The 21006-nt window shown below is 41.4% G+C and overlaps 1 protein-coding gene across 1 annotated transcript in view; it reads right to left on the bottom strand.

The window, feature by feature from the left end:
- Positions 1-21006, bottom strand: part of FSHR (follicle stimulating hormone receptor) — a gene marked incomplete at both ends in the record, with an annotated part of 83255 nt that overhangs the window by 44245 nt on the left and 18004 nt on the right. Inside the window, one exon of the mRNA XM_081998063.1 lies at positions 6779-6850. Coding sequence (XP_081854189.1) covers positions 6779-6850 — 72 coding nt within the window. The remainder of the gene's footprint in view (positions 1-6778; positions 6851-21006) is intronic.

The raw sequence follows: 21006 nt of genomic DNA on the forward strand, positions 1-21006 counted from the left end.
TTTCCTCCTACAGAAGAGTGGGAACTCACTCAAGCATTTGTCCACATTTCTTTTATGAATTCAGGTAATTTGAACAGTATGTCACTGGGGAGAGACATTAAAGCACTTATCGTACGAGTGGATTTCCTTTTTCTGCTTTACCTGTCTCTTTGTCTACACAGCTGGAAAGCAGGGACCAGCAATGATGTCCAAGATGACTCTTCCATTAAATAGTTCAGTCTTTAATGCTGGCTTCATACCAATGCAGTTAACAAATAAAGATTCTGCTAATAGTTCATTACCGCAAAACTCGTTCTTGCTCAACAGAAGGAAGTAATGACAAAACGTATTTTCTTTTTTCCTTTCTAAATCTATTTTATCAAAGAAAGCAAGCACCAAGATGTCAAACCACACAGAAAGAAATATAGAACACTTCCTTTCTTGTACTCTAGCATGTTTCAATTAAAATAGGCAAATATCAGCATGATTTTCTGGGACTTTTTAAATAGAAAATTTAGCAAATGTTGATATGGACACTATGAACTGATTTTACATTTCTTAGCTCCTTCTTTTAAGGGTTTTTACTTTATTTGTGATTTTGTTTGGCCCAAGCATTAGCAAAAGATTGAGATCAGGTTATTCATTTGCTGAAGTATCACAAAGCTGTAATTAAAATCTCTGCTCTTTGACATCAGCAGTGAGTTGCTGACATGGATAATAAACGTCTAATTCACTTTTTTGTAATTATGCAAGGGATGACAACACTAACTGCAAATGTAAGATCTCTTCAACAGATAAGTTTTGGCAGGGAAAAGCAGGATGCCAGGTGAAGATGCAGCAAAACATTTATAGATTGCAATAAAACCGCCAAGTCTTCGTTCGTTACTTATTATGTTTAGAACGCAGGGCATGGCTTCTACTTTCAGGAAATAAACTGAATTAAGGAACAGAGCAGGCTTCCTATGTATTCATACCAAACACTTAAGTCTGCCCCCCAAGGGATGACATTTGCCAAGGCTGCAGAAGGGTTGTCTGAACGGCGTTCCTTCGGGAAGAACAGGTTCCCAAGCCGCCCGCCACGTGTTACGGCAGCCCTGGGGGAAGCTCCCACAGCCGTTCGCCTTTCAAATCCCATTCGTGGCAACCCCTTTCAAAGGGCAGGGTGTAGCGATGGGCAAACGAAGGCTGATGCGCCGGATGCTGCTGGGCTAAGGAACGCGTAAGGCATGCGTAGCGGAAGATGAGCTTTCTTACGGGAGTTCGCTGCTCAACCAGAGGCCTGGAGTGCAAGCAACCCCTCCAGTATAGAAAAGAGCCAGTTCAAAACCACCGATCGTGGACAGTCAGCTGGGACGGGGGCATGTGGGACTTGTGCGTCCGCCTGCAGGAACCAGGAAGCCTCCTGTGATGGCTCACTGCCCGACCACCGTCACGCCATGGCTGGGCCTTTAGTGCCTGCTGACTCGCCAGGCAGACCGAGGGGAAAGCCCTGTATCATAACAGTGGCCCCATTAAAACAGCCGTTCTTTGGGATGTCAGCTTGAACTTTGAATTTCTTTCTTTGTGCTGGTTACTCGCCTTAATGTTTTTGAACTGTAGTACTCTGTTCCCTGGGAGAAAATGTATATTTAGACTAATTTAAATGCATTAAGTGGCTTACTTATTTTCATGCCCTGCCTTTAAGATGCAGAATGTTACACATAACTTCCTATAATGTAAATTAGAATTTAATATCCATGGACTTGCACCTTGAGAATATACCCTGGAGTACTTATTACCGAAGTATGATTGTTACCTGATGCAGCACACATTTTGGTACACAGAATGCACTGTGTCCCCCTTTCACCTTAGGGATGTAAATAAATATTTTTGTAAATGTGCACTATTTAACTTATATATCACAGCAGATCCTGCAAATCCATATTATGCTTCTTGCAAAAAAATAAATAGCAGATTTATCCAAATGATGCAATGAAAGTTAAAAAGAAACTTCTGCCTAGAACCAATTTCCAAATATCTTGGTTACACTGAATCCTAACCATTTTGTCAAATAGTTTTAATAATCTTATTTAATCACTGCCTTTTGCGCACCAAATGAGGCAGCACACGATACACCGTGCAAGAAAAATTGTAGAAGCTGCAAAATACTGACCAGCTTTCTTGGCAGCAGAAGACACAGACTCCTCATCATTAGCCGATCATGCAATTTCTGCCTCTCCCCCTTTCTTCTCATCTTTTTGGGCTTTATGCTGCCAAGTGTTACAGATTCACATGCTGGGGCTGAATGAAACTGATTTCAGGAGCGCATGGGATGATGGACATCCCTTAGCCATTTGCTAGCTCAGGCAGCTTTGGTGGCTACTGCTGAAGAAGCTCTCGGATGGTGAATCCACCAATTTGCCATGTTGTTAAAACTGGCTAAATAAAGCAAAGACTTCCCACTATGCCCAATTTTTGGAGAATTTTACAACCAAGCCAAGAACTTTGCTCCTTCTCCACTCACAGGAAGAGAGATACACCTTGATTCAGCAATGTACTTTAGCACGTGCCTCAAAATTCTCAGTGGTCTCCACTGTCCTCAAGTACCTCACTTAGATGAAGTTATCCTTCGGTTTAGATAAAACATAGAAGGTAACTCAGTCTGATCTAATTAAATCAAAAGAAAGAGTGACCTGCCTACACGGGCAAACAGGAGAGATTTTAACATCATACATCAGGTTAGTTGTTGTATACGAAATAAAGTGGTGCTCATGTATCTATGTCACAGCCCAGCAGCATTTCTTCATGTAGATCATCACTGGATCAAGAGTCTCAGCAAAAAAAACCACAAAAGCTTGAGTGCACTGAGTGCTCTAAGTGATACGTGATACAGAGCTATTTTCTCTAGAAATTCATGAGGAAGCTGTAGAGAGCTGGTGCATATATTCCTGCCATCTTCCACAGAGAGAAGACTTCAATTTCCAGGAGTGTCAACTCTGGCAGATTCCCACAACCTTAAAAATTTTAACTTTCCAGGATTTTCAGAGCTTATCAAAGATTGAGCTCATCAAGTTAACCATAGCATGGTTCACGTTTTAAATGCCTTTGCCAAAATCTATTTAAGATTTTGGCCCTTCTCCTATTACTCCAAAATACAAAACAGGGACAATAAATAGTGTTTTTTTGTCTGTCACATCTTCGAGTTCAAGAAGTACTCCAACCACATGGCTGAATTTCCTTGGGCCGCACAGAGGTTGGATTTGGAAGTGAATGATGAAACAAAGCATTCTGTTTTAGCTTAAAACTTTCAAAAGAATAAATAACTGATGATGAATTTTCAAGGGGATTGTGCCTCAGGATACAAATGTGAAGCCTTTTTGGCTTGCACAGGGTAAGGCAATCAGACCAAACTTCCTATAAATACAATGCCCAAATCAGGCCTTGTTAGACCGACATTCATAAATCTACTTTGCTACCTTGTAGTAACAGAAGGAAACTTAGCAAGAGAAAAAGGGAGACTTAATATTGCTGCAGACTGTCTCTCCTCCAAATTAAGCACTTTCAGTGCAAGTTGAAGATGACACAGCAGCTGCAGGGCATATTGAATTGATTTTGCCAGGTATGTGCCTGCAAGGGGCTGCTTTTTACTTTAGTAACTGGAGGGTTAATTAGTTCTGGAAGCATAAACATGTTGGTTAAGCAGGAGTCCAGATGAGCTGCCACGTTCCAGTTGGCTAAGACTTAGGAATAGACTAAACATCTAGTGAGAGTAACTAATCTGCTTCCCTGAACAGCTATTTGCTAAATTAACACAAAGCCAGAGCCGTGCAGAAGTTGGGAGAGCTGCTCACAACAAGCGGGTTAGGCTGCTCCTCAGATCTGTGGGATTCTGAAGTAGTTTTCTATAAGAAATTCAAGTTGCACCTTTAGTAAGAAAAGTCTCAGATAATTAGGGCCTGTCAGTTTATTTCATAACTTTAAAAATTTTATCTAAGAAGAAAAGAAGATCTTTCTCCTAGAACATACTTGAGGGAGGGGGGAAAGATGTTTCTCTCTGTGACAATCTGCAGAATAGACATTTCATGGTTTTTCAGTAACTGTAGGAATTTAGATGGGCAAGAACAAAAGTACAAGCTAGAGATGGTTCAAATGGGTGCTTTCAAAAAAACTTCAAAATGGCAAAAGTATTCCAGTGACAATTTTGCCAATAAAATTCCAGTCTGTATTTTTCCAAATTAAAAAACAATAAAAATTATATGAAAACCAAAAGATTTTGTCTTGGTGACTAAAACTGGCGCTTCACAAGGGAGGGCAGATCGGGTGCTCCATGCTGATATTTTCCATTAAGAGTCATGGTCACTAGTGCCCGTTCTGGGAAGTCCTTGGACAGCCCAAATGGAAAACAAACAAGATCTTTCCTGGGTACTGTGACTGGAGCCTCATGAGAAGTATCTGGAAGTTTTTGACATTTTGTGGCAAAATACATCTCTTCAAAGCTCTCAGCTGTTTGCCTGTTTAGAAAGAAACTAAAATGCATAGAGAAAGCAGGAACACTGAAAAATATTATTGAATGATTTTTCTTTGAAAACCAGAAATTTTTGGTCACTGTATTCAAAATTTAAGAGCAAATACAACAGAGTTAAGATTAAGAGTTAAGAGGACTCATCTTTGATTTAGCTTGTACTCAACCAGCTCATCCCCAACGGATGATTCCAAAGGCCACCATTTCCCTGCAACTTCTGGGCTTTAAAACCTACCTTGTTCTCAGAAACACAGTTAGAAATGATCTAGTAATGATAAAAATTCTGTGTACAGATATACTGGACTGTATAAGATACCATTTTTCTTCAGTAACACATTCAGGAAGTATTGTCATGCTCTTTATTTTTAGTCTGCCTAGTTCTAGGTGAGCACATGCATGTACTACATTGAAGTATCTCACCAGGCTATCCACATTTTGCCATATGGAGGTATCACGTTATTAATAGCTGTTTTCCTTAAATAGACTACAGTTTGCTTTAATCTTTCTTTCTGTGCATGATCTTGCAAGAGTAAAAAGGCTTTCATACAAAGGCTGTGTTTTTATATGCAAATCTATCATTTGATTACACACTTTTTTGTCCCTACATTATCATGAATATTTCTGATGAATGTTTTATGGCTTAGGCTTAGGATTTGTGAGCTATTTCAAATTTTATCTGTTTGCCATATCATCTGCAAATACAGCATCTTTGTTGATGTTGATTGGTCTCATTTACATATTTATCACACTTTTATTTTCAAGGATGTTTTGCTTTATACTGTCTGTCCCCACTTCTCCTCCATGTACTAATAGTACATAGATATATTTTCAAATTGAGCTCATTTCCATATATAATTTTTCTAGTTAACAATAAATCACCACTTAGAGACATCCTATTCAATGCAATCACTACCTTCATACATATCTGACATACGGTTACTGAGCAATCAAAGATAACGGAAGCAGTTTACAATGCACTTTGTCACCTGCTTCATAGTCCAGGCAACTCAATGATTTTCCCCAAGGACTAGGCTAAAAGGAACCTTGCAGGAATGGGGAGAAACAAGTGCCAACAAAACTGGTGACACAGAGCTGACCTTATTCCTAACTGGTAACTCTTGGCCACAAAAAAATATGACTTTCTTTTTCTTTTCTCAAGAAAAATGACCATTTACAGCAGTGCTTGATGGAGTTATGAAGGTCTGTATCCATGAGTGGGTTGCAGCAACTGGAGGCTTTTTAGTGTGTACCACATGGCAATAGAAGACTCTGAACTACAGTGATGCCCTGAAATGGATCTCATGCTTCGGAAAAGACCAGGTGCCATGTGAGCTTTACCACTTGCTGCTGAACAGCAGCTCTCCAATCCTTCTTGCATGTTCACGGCTTGTTCTCCATCCATCCATCCATCCATCCATCCATCCATCCATCCATCCATCCTTCTCTAGGTTCAAAATCCTTTCCCTTACCTACCATACCTTCTGATATGTTCACCTTCTTGCTAAATGCCTTACTTATGCAAGAGTATGAGGGTAGAAATGATGCAGAGAAATGTTGGCAATTGATTCCTTTTTAGTTTTGCCGTTACACACACAGCACTGAAAGAGACACTGACTTTAAAGTACATTTCCCCACTCCCACTCAGACTCCTCTTGGGTGAACAGCTTGTTTGTGACCCTCTCCTGTCAGGGTGCAAGCATTGGGTATGTTTCTAAGCAAAATGTTGTGATTTGCTCATATAGGAAATAATTCAGAAAAATTGTACGTGCCCCAGAATAGTTCCGGTTAGACAGTGTCAGTTATCATTTCTGGTGCTAACACCAGTTAACCCATAGATTTTCAGCTGAAAATAGTAGTTCAGCTGACTCTGAACATGCACAAAGCAATCCTATTTATTCATTAGTGAAAAGAGAATTGGCTGCCCTGTTATGAACAGGAGTTCTTTCCTCCCTAATCTTCCACTGATTTATTCCAGTTTATTACAAAATTCTCCAAATAATCAATTTTCCATGATCTTCTGCTGTGGCACTATATTTATTAATTGCAATGATACTCCATGCTGAATCAACCTTTTGACTGAGGGCTGCTTGCTTGCTGATATAAAATGTATTTATGACAACAATGTTTTAGAATATGGTCTTAAAAAGAAAGTTTTTTTTTTTAAAAAGAACAGAAGGATGAAACCAGATGAAGCTCAGAGTTAGGGGCTTACTCACAGGCAGTAAAAGGAGCTGCAACCAGAAAATGTTGTTTTGAGTAAAATAGTTGTTTCCCAGTAAATAGTGACATAATACATACATTTTCTCTAGGTCACCAAGTCCTGCGAAAGCTCCTTTTGGAATGACTCTCATCTTGGTGAGGACAAATCTCCTGAAAACAGAGAAAATGGGGTGATTACTCACTATTCACAACACAGGACTGCGTGGTAGCCCTGTCAGCACAGGAGAGGCCTTTATCACAGGCACAAGGGCAGTTTCCAGGCTGAAGGCTTCGGCGTCTAAATACAGCTGAAATGTTCAAAGGCTTCGTGGGACTCCAACTGCCTGCCTGGACCAAAATTACAGTACAGCATTGAGCTACCTCTGAAACTCCTCGGGGGAAAAAGCATCCGTCAGTAGCTGCAGTTTCCCTGCTTGCCTCAGCGAGAAATCCAGACCCAGGCACCGGAGCTGTGCCGTGCACTGGGAGGGGACAGTGTCTTTCTCAGCTTGGCCTCTCCTTTGAGACACGCTCAAGCATAAGATGAATCAGCCCTGTGGAGCCAGACTGGGGTGAGTTGCTTACACAAGGTTGTAACACGGTCCAGGCATGCTCATGCAAGGTAAGACTTAACCTGCTGCACAGATAATTTAAGAGTCAGCTACTACCTCCCGTCAGTGCAACTTTAATACCCTTTATTGCTTCTCACAGTCTCTCTCTTCTAATTAGTTCATAATGTGCCACAAATTTGGGACTTTGGAATACACAACTCGATCACACATGCACCAAGACAGTATTTGAATAATTTTTTTTTAAGGTCACAGAATACGTTTTATGAAGAAAAAACATTTAAAATATCATATATACCTTTTTGTTAACTTGAACTCATCTCCTTTTATCATGATAAACAAAGAGGACTACAAAGCTTCTCATGGCACTCAGCAAATGAAAGGTAGGGCCTCTACTGCTCCTTGGAGAAATAAGGTGCTATCTGGATAATTATTTTCTTTCATGCATTTAGTCATTCATAGGTAGTGAGCACAAACAATTGCATGTATTAACACAACCTGCTCATCAAGATACATGCTTCACATGACGTGCTTATGACTAGATGCCAGGTCAAGAATGCATAGCTGAGACATGAGAAAGCCCACAGAGATTTTGTAGGGAGAAATATCGTGGTTTTGTATTTGCTGCTGAGAATAAAAGTCTTCTTCAAACCCCCAGGTATTAAACACTAAGCAGATAAATAAGCAAGACATCAGATAATATTGGTTGCGTTGAGCAATAGTTGTTAAAAATGGTGTTTTCTTAAAAAAAAAAGATCACCTGTATTGCATACATGAATATAACACTGTGATTCGGTTTCTTAGCCTACTTTCCCATGGAAATAGAAATGACTTCTTTTCTGAATTACTATGGACGTCTTTTTTTCAGTGAGCATGCCTGCCAGACCATCCCTCATTTTTATCATCTCAGAACTGGTTTTGCATGGCTGCTTGGGATTGCCTTTCAGCTCATGTCTGTGCTGCCTTATTGTAACATCTGCAGGAGGACAGAAATGGGAGCTCAGCCTGGCATTACCTGCTGAGAAGTCCTGCAAATTTTAACTCAATACCTCAAAACTAGAGACTTACTTTCTTACCGTTCACATAAAGTATTCATGCAGTCCTCATCAATTTTTTATTTAGGCTGATTAGTTTAGCATTTTCATGGGAGATTAAAATGTTTTAATCAAAGTCTTAGGGAAAAAGTATTATTCTGATATTATTATTATTCTGATAGAATACCACTGTGAAAGGTTCCTGTTTTTTAATTGTAGGTCTTTAGTAGAATTGACGCCCTCATTTAGATTCCCAAGTATGAGTTAGTATTTACTTAAGCAGGACAAAGTCAATGCACACCTCACCTAGCTCCAGAAATGTCACTGTGATTACACCAGCAGTGAACCTGGCCCCACGCTTTTTTAAACATTGAAATTTATGGTATTCTCAGCCCTGAAAGATGATGAATGGTATTCCATTATTCTTGTACTATCATTAATGTAAGCCAGAAAGAGCTTCAACACACTGTCACACAAGAATTACAGTATTGAGATCATTACGCAAACGTTAGAAGGATTAAAGAGCTTCCAGAAAAGTGCTAACCTGGATTAAGCAATTTGTAAAGCCCTACTGAAAACACAGCCGGTGTAATGCATGCAAAGCTGCGTCTGTGCTTTCGGAGTGCAGGTAGGTACAATGGATCCTTGCAGAACACCCAGCAGGCTTAGTGCTACAAAGCTGATCCATCAGGAAAGTCTTTAGCTTTGATCTGCTTTGAAATATTTCCTAAACTCTCCTTTGTAGAAACACAAGCCTAATTTTGGAGCCCTAGAAAGCAGGCTCTGTCTGAAAAGCCACCTATAATTTTTTTTATGGCAATATTCTAAAATGAATCCTCTCTGTAGGCGCAAAATCATCAGGAGGTTTTGCAATTCTTTAATTAAACACTGGCCTATGCCATGCTTCACCACAACAAGAATTTACAGCCTGATCCCAAAACAAATTAAAAGAAGGGAACCTCATTCATAGACGAGGTTACCTACACGAGTAAAGCCACGAGTGCACAGAAGTAAAAATCAAACCTTGAGTTTCTTTGTTGAACACCCTGCTATCCTCACTAATAAGGTGCCAGAATTCAGGAGCCACTTGTCTAATGTCTTGGAGCAGTAGAAAGTAGAATTTGAAGTTTAATAGCTGAAGTCTCACATTCCACTTAAAAAGATTAAGGTTAATTGTTTTTAAACATCTCTGAGTAGGTTAATAAAATCAGCCTTAATGGTATAACGAACACTGAAAATTAGAATCAGTTACTTGTTGAATTATCAGCTGTATAATGAATAGGAGTCTATTATAACTAGCCAAATGCTTTGCTGTCAATAAATCTCACCAATTAGGATTCAAGAATAAATCCATACTTAACTTGACATACTGGCTGTTTGGTACCAATTCTTTCTGAGGTACATGGAGAAAATAATTGAAAAGCATTTCCTTGGTTTTGTTGCTGGTATTGTTTTAAGGTCAAAGAGACGAATACAGCCCACCTTCTTTCAAACATGTTTCACATCAAGACTAACAAGTAAACAAAAGCATCCTTCAAAAAACACATGCTTAATGCGGTATTATTTGACCTTAAAAAATTATGATAGCACTTAGGCAGCAGCAAGGAAAGCACTGAGAAGCCTAAACGCCCAGTGCGTGGCGTGGAACTCAAAACCCAGAACCAGGTGCCCAACATAAGGCATGAGAAAGGTCACACCGAAGGTTAGATGATCCAAAAAGCAGAGCTAGCCCCCAGGAAATGCTGAATCTCACCTCCCAGAGCTTTCAACTCTGCGTCTGAGCTGCAGGTGTAGCACCATCCTCAACAGGCACAAGAGAAGCCCAGGAGCACCCCCCTTGCAGCAGGCTTTGCTGGGAGGGGGGAAGGTGTTGCCCACCCTCAACACAGCCCTGCCAGCAGAAGCACGGACACAGGGAACCGCGGTCCCGGTTTCAGTGGTGCGAAACTCCTGTATTTCATGCCCCAAGAGGATGCTCAGTGTCCAGGTGACCTCTCCCTGCCTAGGCTCAAGCATGGTGCAGCCAGGGCTACGAGACTCCTTATGCCCCCGAAGAGGACACGGGGGAACGTAACCCTACCATCCTCTCTAGAGGCATCACAGTTAGAGTTGATTTCTCTGTGACAGATTAATAAAAAATAATTACACTTTTTTAAGTCAAAAGTTCAGTGATGCTAATGTTACTTAGGCTACAGTAGGTCCCAGAAGTCCTAGCAAGGCACCCAGTGTTGGAGCCACTAAAAACAAATGATGAGCGAGCAGAAACAAGCACAGGAAAGGAAACAAACCTCGAACGGTGACATGGTTATCAGAAGGCAAGCATGAGAAGGTAACATACATGGCTGGAAATAGAACAGTACAATAACTACTGTTATTCCATACGAACAGCAGTATAAACTAGATTTAAATCTGTTCCGTTGCTCCTATACACTCCCTGAGAGCCAGGAGACGTTTCTAAGTCCTGATTTAAATACATCTGTTGAAGGTCATTCTTGGGGAGTTTACTGATAGGAACTGAAGCTGTCTGTTGCAGTTGTACAATCCCATGTACACTTTATATATTTTTATATATGTGTTTTATGAATTATAATACGAATATTTACTTAAATATCTTAGATTGCTTAATATTGAATTGATTTTTACCTACTTCTGTTTTTCTGACCAGTGAGAGTAATTGTTTTCTGTCGTGCAGTAATATCCTTTAACATTTGGAAGGGCAGGTAAGCTTACAATCAGACTATATTTCTCTGGACTGAACATGTACAATTCCCACAAGTTTTTCCATTTTTCATTTTAAAGTGTTTTATATGCCTCTTTATTATATCATTTTAGTTTGTGTCATGAATCGGTGTGAGTAAATTCTTCTATTACGAAACTACTGAAAAACAGTTGCTAATTAAGGCCAGACCTGTCAGGACTAGGGCAGAACTATCTCCTACTGATTCATTTATTTACACAGAGACATCTAAACCTGGATATTTAAAACAGTGGGTTCTCCATTAGTATGAAGCCTCTCACAAAGGTGACTTACACCACATATCACCATGAAAGGTAAACAACCCAAATACATTTTGTTTCTGTATGGCCGTGCCTCGTATAGGAGAAATATCGTAGGGCCAACTTAATATCAAAGCCTGTAGAGGACATGATGCAAGCAACAGAAATTAGCAGGTACTGGTAAAATGTTCCTGAACAACCCTCTAACATTTCCAGTCATGAAGGGATTTATTGAACCTTTCCTAAAATAGAGTCTTCTGCAGCTGAAGTAGTTCAGACAGAACATAACACATAAAGGGAAAAAAAAACCCTGCAGAAAAACTAATATTCTTCCATTCAGCTACACGTGAATCCAGTGACAGAAATCAGTCTGACCTCATCATGAAGGAGGACTGGATGGCATTATTCAAGTATCTGGTGCCCAAGGTATGGGTGATTAAAAAGACTTGGTAAATTACAAGATAGAAAAAGTGGACCCATTCAGGTAATTTCTGCTAAATGTCTCTAAAACAAAGTGCATAGGAAATGTGTGAAGCTTGCACATTAAGCAAATACATGTAAATACACTGTGTTTGTGAGGTTAGCCATTTATGCGTGAAATGATGTATTTTGCATATTCATCAAAAGAGTTCTCAGACCCTGGTCCCACATGCTTTTTCTTGAACAATTATGAAGATGCTCTTTGGCGTAAATTCTTCACCAGACCTTAACTCCCACACTGCGCTGGTGTCTCGTCCTCCCAGCCCCCTCCTTTGGCAAATGTCCACCACCAGCAGCGATAACCTTGCACAACAAAGGACTGCACTAATTACCAGAAATTAGACTAGTTAAAAAAAAAATAATTTCTGCTTCATAAAGCATGGTTTTATTTAGGTCTTTCAAAACACTCTTTAAAACTCATTTCTCACATCTACTTAAGTCACACACAGTTAATCAGAAAGTGTGTGCATTGTAGAATTATCTTCCCTGGCTCATGTAAATTGCAAATTCATGATGTTAAAATGAACTACATCAAGCAGATACTACAAACTTCATAACTTAAGGACCAAAGGAAAATAAAATAAAAAGCCAAAAAGATTTGGTGACCATAATGCTAAATCACCAAATTTGTTTCAAAAGAAATACATGTGATAGGATTTTGAAGAATATTTTGCTTTAATCTCTGAGCTAATAGACTGATGTTATAACCTTCTAATCCTCTGCAGCAATGTGTATTTTGTCAAACAAAGATTTACAGTGAAATTTAATTTACTCTTTGTAATTTTTTTTTGTTTCTTCATTTTTGCTTCTTGCTTTGAAGATGTGCTGGAGGTTCCAGCACAAGCAACAGCTGTGTCTTTGCTTTACATCAGGAGAGGACAAAATGATGCCATGACCTATTTAATGTGCTCTTGATTAACTACAAAAATCAACAAAATCTTGCCCCTGTTTTTCTTCTGTTTTTGCTTGGTTAGTCAATGCAACAGTGAAGGACTATTTTGCTTTTCATGCTGTAATAGGAGACAAATAGATACTGCAGACTGTGTCCCAGATGGTGTAAATCAATCGAGCTGTGTCATTTTGGCCCTAAACTTTCATCCTAATTATGACTGGAATGAATCATGAGATTCCTCTGAGCTAAAAGTGATTTAATTTAAATTTATGAAGACCATTTGTAAGCCCCCAGTTCATTCAAATGGGTTCTCATTGCCATATGACTTCACTATGACTGGGTTCTGGTTCTAGCAAACACCTCACTAAGAAGGGACATATGCAGATATACATCAACATGAAAGTATTTTTCCTAATCAGCTGCCTAAGCAGAAGATCTCTGTAATCTATTAAGTAGTTTGTAGCTGCTTTCAGACATAGCTATGGTTTCCCCTTCCTACCAGCAGGCAGAGAGGAGTCCAAACCACATAAACCATCAAGCTAAGTGCAGAAAGATTTGTTTTACTTGTTTTCTGGTTTTAAAGTCTTTAGAGTGCATTCATATAATGCTGAAAAGCTATTTTCAACACTCGTGAGGCTTTAACTTAAAAACAGAGAAAGATTTGCATTAGTTGCCTCAGTTCCAGGAGGTGCTGAGGTTGGGACTTCATAAGGCTGACAGGATCACGACGAATGGCACTGGCCGTGACAAAACATGGGTCCCACCATCCTACTGGCTCATCTTTTCAGAGACCTACGCCCTCATCTTAAGCGAAAACCAAAGGCAAACAGAATATTTTTCCAATAATGACTACCCATGTAAGTACAGATTCATTTTAAAAAGGGGACCCTCGTGGCACAGGCATGTTTGAATAATGGAGGAAGAGCCTTGCAATTCCTTCTTTCAACCAAGGCACAGTCCACGCATTTGAGAGTCTGAAAGCCCCTACCTTACACACCCCTAAACTGAATTACGAAAGAGGGGCCGTAATCCCCTGCTAATATGCACGATCTGGCTTGAAGCATCTAACCACTGCATTCACCTAATGTGGTTAAATCAGCTGCTCATCCCCTTCAGATGCTTGTGAAAGACAAGTTATCTAGACTGTGCAGCTGCTTTACTCCTTTCGTGGGACAATAAAAGCAGGCAAAGGTGAGCATTCCAAGGAAAAACTGGGCAATATACAATTTATGGAGAAGACAGAAACCAAAGATCCCCTCCTGTGTTTCAGGCTGTACTAGACCTGGCTAGGAGAGAGTTAATTTTCTTCATGGCAGCTCACAGGGTGCTGTGGTTTAGATTTTTGACCAAGACTGTACTGATAACACACTAATCTTCCAGCTTTCACCGAGCAGTGCTTGCACAGCGTCAAGGCTGCCTGTTTCTCACGTTGCCCCTGCAGTGAATAGCCGGGGGGGTGGGCTATAGGCTGCGGGGGGACACAACCGGGCAGGAGACCCGAACTGACCAGGGAGATATCCCATACCATATAGCGTCACGCTCAGCAATACGAGGGGAAACTATTCGATCTGGCTGGAAAAATGCAGGAAACCTCTGGGAGAGCACGTCCTCCTTCCAGGTATGGCATTTGGGAACCTCTTCAGGTCAGGCAGTAACGTAAGGGGCATCTCTAAGAGAGAAAATATTTTGGTTTGCATGCTATTACACAAAGCCATGTACAGACAAAGTAAATACAATTAGAACTGCAATGATAAAGTTATTAGCAATGCCCATGGGCTTTGCGGGTCTGAATCTAAAAGGCAATATGTGCAGCAGCTCATGAAAAATCACTCCTTAATCTTTACCAGTGGCCTCCCTTAAAAATCAATTTCCTTTTCTTTTTTGAATTAGATTAAAAGGATAATGAATAGTACTGATGGCATGACTATTCTAAATTTAGTGAGCACTTGCTCGGCGTAATAATGTCATCCAGCCACAAAAAGCTGAAGGGAAGCATTTTAAGATCACACAGCTGATGTCCTGTTGGCATTTCACTTGTGGAGTCCCCACCACACGATAACACGGATCACAAAATGCCCGTTTCCCCAGGAGAGCCGTGACGCAGCTCACACAGGCGCACAGCAAAGTTGCTGTGGGATTTGTTTTTCCCCCCCAAGACCTTGCTTAGGTCAGCTAATAAGTTGCACACAGTGCCCCTCAGCAGCGAACAGCTGATAAGGAGAGATAAGGAAGGCCAGAAAACTGTTGTGAGAAAAAAAAAAAAAATTTCTAAAAGACTGCAAAAGTGGCCGAGCAACACACTTGTACAGCTTGCTTCCCCCCCCCCCCTCCCCCTGCCCCTCCTTCGTTTTCAAAACCGTGGTATGTTTAGTCTCAGCACTGATACCCTTTTCATTTCTGGACAAAGTGTGCACTGTCCTCAGTAACACTGTACATCCCCCCACGACGCTGCAGATAGCTTCCTTCCGAGGTCACACACGCAGGCAGTTAAAAATACAGCTCCAAGATACTTTAAAATACCTCTTCTTGAATACGGCGGGATGAATCTGGAGATGGGGGATTAAAAAAAAAAAACACCAACACAAGATGGAGGGGGAAAAAAAAGGCGAGATTGCAAAACTCACAATCAGCAAAACAGATGCCACAGCAGGACGTTTACTCGAGCTGAGATGTTTAATGGTCTACACTTAATGCACTTATTGCCCTGCGCTTAGACCCGGTCGCTTTACGCTGAGGTAACGCTGCAGAGGAAGGGAGTCGTGACCATTCAGACCGGTTGCCTGCGTACGACAACCGATTTTGCGAAGTGTCTGACACACAATTTTGTTGAAGACCGAGGTGCAAGCAGCAGCAACGCGCAAGGACACGTAACGAACGCCAACGGCACCTGCCCTGAGCAGACTTACCGCAGAGCAGCCTCTGGCACAGGGACCGTGGTCCCTCCCGTGGATCCGGGTGGCTGCGAGTCACAGGGCAAAGTTGATGTCCTGCACCCTCGCCGCAGATAAAGCAGACCCCAAAGCAATGCCATCTCAGCAGGAAGGATCTCCTCCTTCCTGTAAGCTTGCCCAGCCCTTAAGCAAAGGCAAAACTGGAGCTCTGGATTCCTCTACAGTACGCACACACAGAGAAAAAGGGTTTGCCACCGAGCACAAATTTCAAGAACAAACAAGTGCTCTTTAGGCCTACGAGCAGAATCACAGTTATCGTGTTTGGATCCAGGAAGAGTTTGACTGCTGGGAATGAGTTACCCACAAAAAAGGCCAGCCGTAAGCTTGAAAGCCCAGTTAAAATTGATTCTACTAATGTCAAAGGCATGTTGTGAAGAGTGTTTTGTGTAAGATAAGTAACACAAGTGAATGAAGTTATCCCATCCTGGTTACAGAGAGCCAGAAAATAGTGATTGCTTTATTTTTACAAATAGCTATACTTTATTAGTATCGATTACCCCGTAAGACACTACACTACTTTTAGAAGAGCATGTCCTCGTTCCTCACAGCTTACTCACACGGGCCTTTGAGAAATGTGCAGCATGTGATAAATCGGCAACTTCCTTAAAATCCGACCTTCATATTGCAAAATTCACAACCAGAAAAACAGATGCTACAGCAGGACTTTTACTCGAGCTGAGATGTTTAATGGTCTATACTTAATGCAATTATTGCCCTGTACTTAGACCGGGTTGCTTTTATGGGGAGGAGCCATTAAAAATTCATTCACTCTCAGCAGCTTCTCGGTGTTGCATCTATTTATATTAGTATCTCTGCATACTTCCCTAAAAAAAGGAGCATTGTATAAGTACTGGGTATTTTGTTCTTGCACAAAGAACACTTTACTTCGTGTCCTTTCCTGTGGGCAACTTGTCAAGGCAAATAGGGTTATGGAACATGTCCACAGTCCAACCAGATGGGGGGCTTTTTAGTTATTGTCTTCAAAATTTTATTCCCCTCTTTTGATTCAGAGCAAGAATAGCCACCCTGCTCACACAGAGCCGGCCACTTCAACTCTTTTCCTGTCCCAAGAATGTGTCAAAAAAAGACCTTATTCCACAGCAGGGAGAGAAGAGCGGTTTGTTCATCAGCTGAGGTCGTAGCAGAAAGGTGACAAGTGCTCTTTGTGTGTAGTGTTTCTACCTCTAAGACCTCAGGACTTTCTATGTTGGCAGGACTTTCTATAATAACACCATATATGATGTTATTTTTATTGACTGAGACAAATTGTCCAGGGACAAAATTGGATGGCTTCGTGAAGGTAAAACCTCCTTGAAAGAGAAAGTTTTTCCGCAAAATGTCTTGCTGAACCATCGCTGTTCAGCAAAACACCAAATAACTTATCTCTGTCACTTTATCTTGCTTGACAAATTCATTCGCAAGAGCTAGTGAGCTTTTTACCTCCTTTCTCACCCATACCCTCATAGGCGCTATACTTACGTTGCTTAATGGGACACAGCTGAAATATCACAGAATATTAATAAAATAAAAAGAAAGATACTCACTGTTACATTCCCTAATCGGCACACATAGCCTAAGAAGTAACAGGGTCCCCTCCAAATATATGGATTAATTTGGATACATACAACAGCTTGTCTGAAGTTGCAATGAGGTATCTGATACTCCCTGATGCCAGAGAAGTCAGAAACCATCTAAAGAATAGCACTTGGAGACTTGATCACACTCTTTTTTTTTTCCTCTGGATCTGAGTATAACCTTTGTAAAAGTAAATCTCTCTGCTGTCTAATACATGCTGTATTTTCCAAAGAGTAGCGCAGGTGCCAAAACCAGCTAACTCAACTGGCAGTCTTGGGAAAACAGCACCTCGCAAAGGAGGGGTCCTGGGTGTGAATGGCACGTACTCCAATGTTCTCAGGGCACCAGCTAGACTTGTGCTGACGTAGCTATACTGAAATACAGAAATATGCTGGGCCTATGCCGTATGCTCCCACTTCTCTCCCACTGTAGCGAGTGGAGTATTTCCTTCTTTTTCCACACTGAAGCGCACATTTCAATTTTAAATACTTACGTTTTGAAATAACACTAAAAGTCACAAAGGTGAAAAATCCCCACCTTTTGTTACTCTAGCACCATGCAAAGCAGCAAACCTTCCTGTTCATCCCCTCTGGTCATGCCTTCTTCTAAACCGAATCTCTCTGTTGACTACTTCCAGGGGCACAGGAGGTGGCTCCTGGAATTGCTGCTGCCTGTGCGAGCGGATGAACCACGCAGCACACTGAGGATGGGAGCACCCGCTGGATTAATGTGAGCAATGGGCTCCTGTGCGCGTAAAAGAGCTCGTAGCCCTCACACTGTAATGCACGTTGTACATTTTATCCAAGTCCTGTAAACATTCCCGTCTACTGCCATTGCTCACTATGCGTTCCCACGTCACTGGTGCTCTTCCTAGCCGCACAGTTTCCATGTCAAGGACTTTTCTCAGCTCACCCATTAGCGACTGCTGAGGGAAACATTCACAGGGATATGAGTTGCAAGTGGATGGGCTCTTTCAATTTCATCCTGCACTCTCCTGAGAACATCTCTTCTACCCCACAGCCTTTCTCTGTTATTGAGATCTCTTCCCCATAGACATCACCAATTTGATAGAAAGGGAATGACAAAGCAAGGAATCCTTATTACTTCTCCTTGTACTAAATAAAAAATAAATAATCATGCTTTCTTATTATTTTAGCAAGAATCAGCTTGCCACTGCAAACGCTGAGTTTATCTATCTACTTTCCATTAGCTGTGGTTTTACTTTCACGTTAAAAATATATTCCTGAAAAAATATAGCACGGCAGCTAGTGTACCAGTACCCTTAAAAATATTAATTGTACTTTAAGACTGACAGGTGTTTTCCCGTAACACACATGGCAAAGCTTGTACTGGTGTCAAGCACGGATCTTTAACGCATTTAAAAGTGAGTATTACTGTTTGAGAAAGATGCCAGCTTGACCATACTGGCAACTGAAATACGAGCTTATGTTCAGAACAGGGACGTGCTTAGTGCTTTCACCTTCAGAGTGCTTCTCAAACAAGAACCCCCTACGGAGCACTTAAAAATAATAAACATACACATTTCTCTTTAAAAGAGTGACAGAACAGTGAAATAGAGACAGGAGAAACTTGACCTGCTCATGGCAGAGCTGCAGGTTATGAAAGACTTCTAAGAAAGAGCTTAGCAGTTATGGCTGGGAAAGTACATCCTTTGCAACATCTAACTTCTGTGGATGAAACCTAGACTTCTGCCCCTTTCCTACACGGCCTTCCATCAGCTCTCTAAATTACTGTGATAGGCAACTTTTTGTGCAAAAATGGATAAAACCTGACTGGAAGAAACAAGGATAGGTATAACAGTCATCTGAGTGAAGGAAGGTCATGAATGTCACCCCATGGAGACCTGCACAGGGCCTGCCTAGCAAGGTGACAAACATGTATAATGACCAGGGTAGCAAGACAAGAACTGGGTGAGATGTGCAAAGCAGAAGGAGTTCAGTCTTCACACAGCATGTAGGTCAATGATGTAACGCCTTGCTACGGGACACCGTGGATGGTAGAAATTCAAGAAGAAATGGATAGAAAGTAAAATATATGAAGAGGGTTGACTACCAAGATATCACTCTACTCAAGATGTCCCCGAGCCAGACAGAGCTGGGGAGGTAGACATCTCTCTGCTGAGGTACACATCAGAGCGGCAAAGAACCTGCACTGCGGCCAGCATGGGACAGCTTTGCCAACGTGAGAGACACACTTGGACCAGCACAAACAAACACCACCTATTCTGTCACTCTTTGAAACAGGCGATCTCTGGTCTAGATTGAACCCTAGGTACTTCACATCATAGTGTTCTTCAATATTTACAGCTAGTGCAAGCTTTTGTACAACACAGAAAAAGGGGTTGCTCCTTAGGTTACAACAGTTAAAGGATTAGTCCCCTCTCTTTGCCAGAAGATCAAAAGGTAAAACTGAATCAAGGGTAATGTTTTCAGTGCTGCATTCAGGCTCCTATTTCATTGCACAGAATTGTCTCTACAAGACATTTCCAAAAATAAATGTGACAAGAACGCTTCAGCATTCTTTAATAATAAAAATATTAAAAGAACACTTCAGCTCTCCACAAATTCTTTTGCTAGGTCATTTTGATAATCTTTGTGAAAACAGGGGAAACGCACTGCCACTGTCAAATCCCAAGTTGTCCCTTACTCTTCCTCTCACCCCCTCTTTGGGAGGTGGGCTATAAAGCAGACTCAGACTCCTAATACTCTAAATGCTTAAGGGTTTTGTGTGACCTGTTTGCTGCATTATTTTTCTAATACCTCAACCCCCCCTCTCCACGATAAAAACCCAGTAATTCACATAGCCTTTGAATAGAGGGTGCAGTTCTGATCCCTTTCATCTCAAAAAGAGTATACTAGTATTGGGAAAGGTAAGGAGAAGGGCAATAAGGCTAATCAAAGACATGAAATGGCTTCTATAAGAGAAATAACTAATTTGGATGGGACTTTTCAGCCTGGAAAATTTCAAGGGATGATAGAGGTCTACGAAGTGACTCACAGAGAGCGAGCAAGGGCTCATTCTTTATCAGCTCTTCCATTACAAAAATTCAGAAGCGAGGCCAGAGGCAGCTAGATTCAAAGCAAGCAAGAGGACCCGGCTTTTCACACGGTGCACGTGGACCACCAGAACTCCTTCATGCAGCTTGCCTGGGTACAAGAAGCTGATGTGGGCTCACGGGTAGAATGCACAAATAATTTGAGAAGAGATAAATTAGAGTTGCTAAACAAACAACAAGAATTCCAGGCAATCCCCTGGGCAGAAATTAGTTGGAGCTGGAGGACTATTGTGGTAATACATCTTAAAAGCTTGTCCTATTCTTACTCTGCCCTTAGCAGCTCTTAAGAATCCCTGTTGTACGCAGGGTACTTGATCTGCCTTGCCGTAGCCATGGCTTACATTGCAGGGAGAGAGCGGGCAAAGGAGAGGCTCCCTTCCTACGGAGGAAAAGCTGATCGGTCATTTGCCTCTGCCGGGCATCGTGCTGCCTGCAGGCCTGGGGGCAAGGCAGGGAACTGTGGAAAGAGGACCCAGCATGCCCTTGGTTGGTGCTGACAGGCCAAATTTTTGCAGCTGACCACTCGCAGAAGATCCTTGCTGGGCCATGCAACATCTCTTTGAAGCTTTGGGGCGAGATCGCGTCGTAAACAAGCTGAGAGGCTTCGCTTTCTTACCGTATCTGAACGGCTGTCATTTTGCTCCAATGTTGGTTGTAGCAAGTATCCAATCAATACTCTACCTGTGGGTCTCAAGTCAAAACAAAGATACCTTCCTGCTGCACTACATGAGGTTTTCTAACCTACAAGGAAAT

Source organism: Phaethon aethereus (genome assembly GCF_964289735.1).
Source record: "Phaethon aethereus genome assembly, chromosome: 3".
In the NCBI taxonomy this organism is placed as follows: domain Eukaryota; kingdom Metazoa; phylum Chordata; class Aves; order Phaethontiformes; family Phaethontidae; genus Phaethon; species Phaethon aethereus.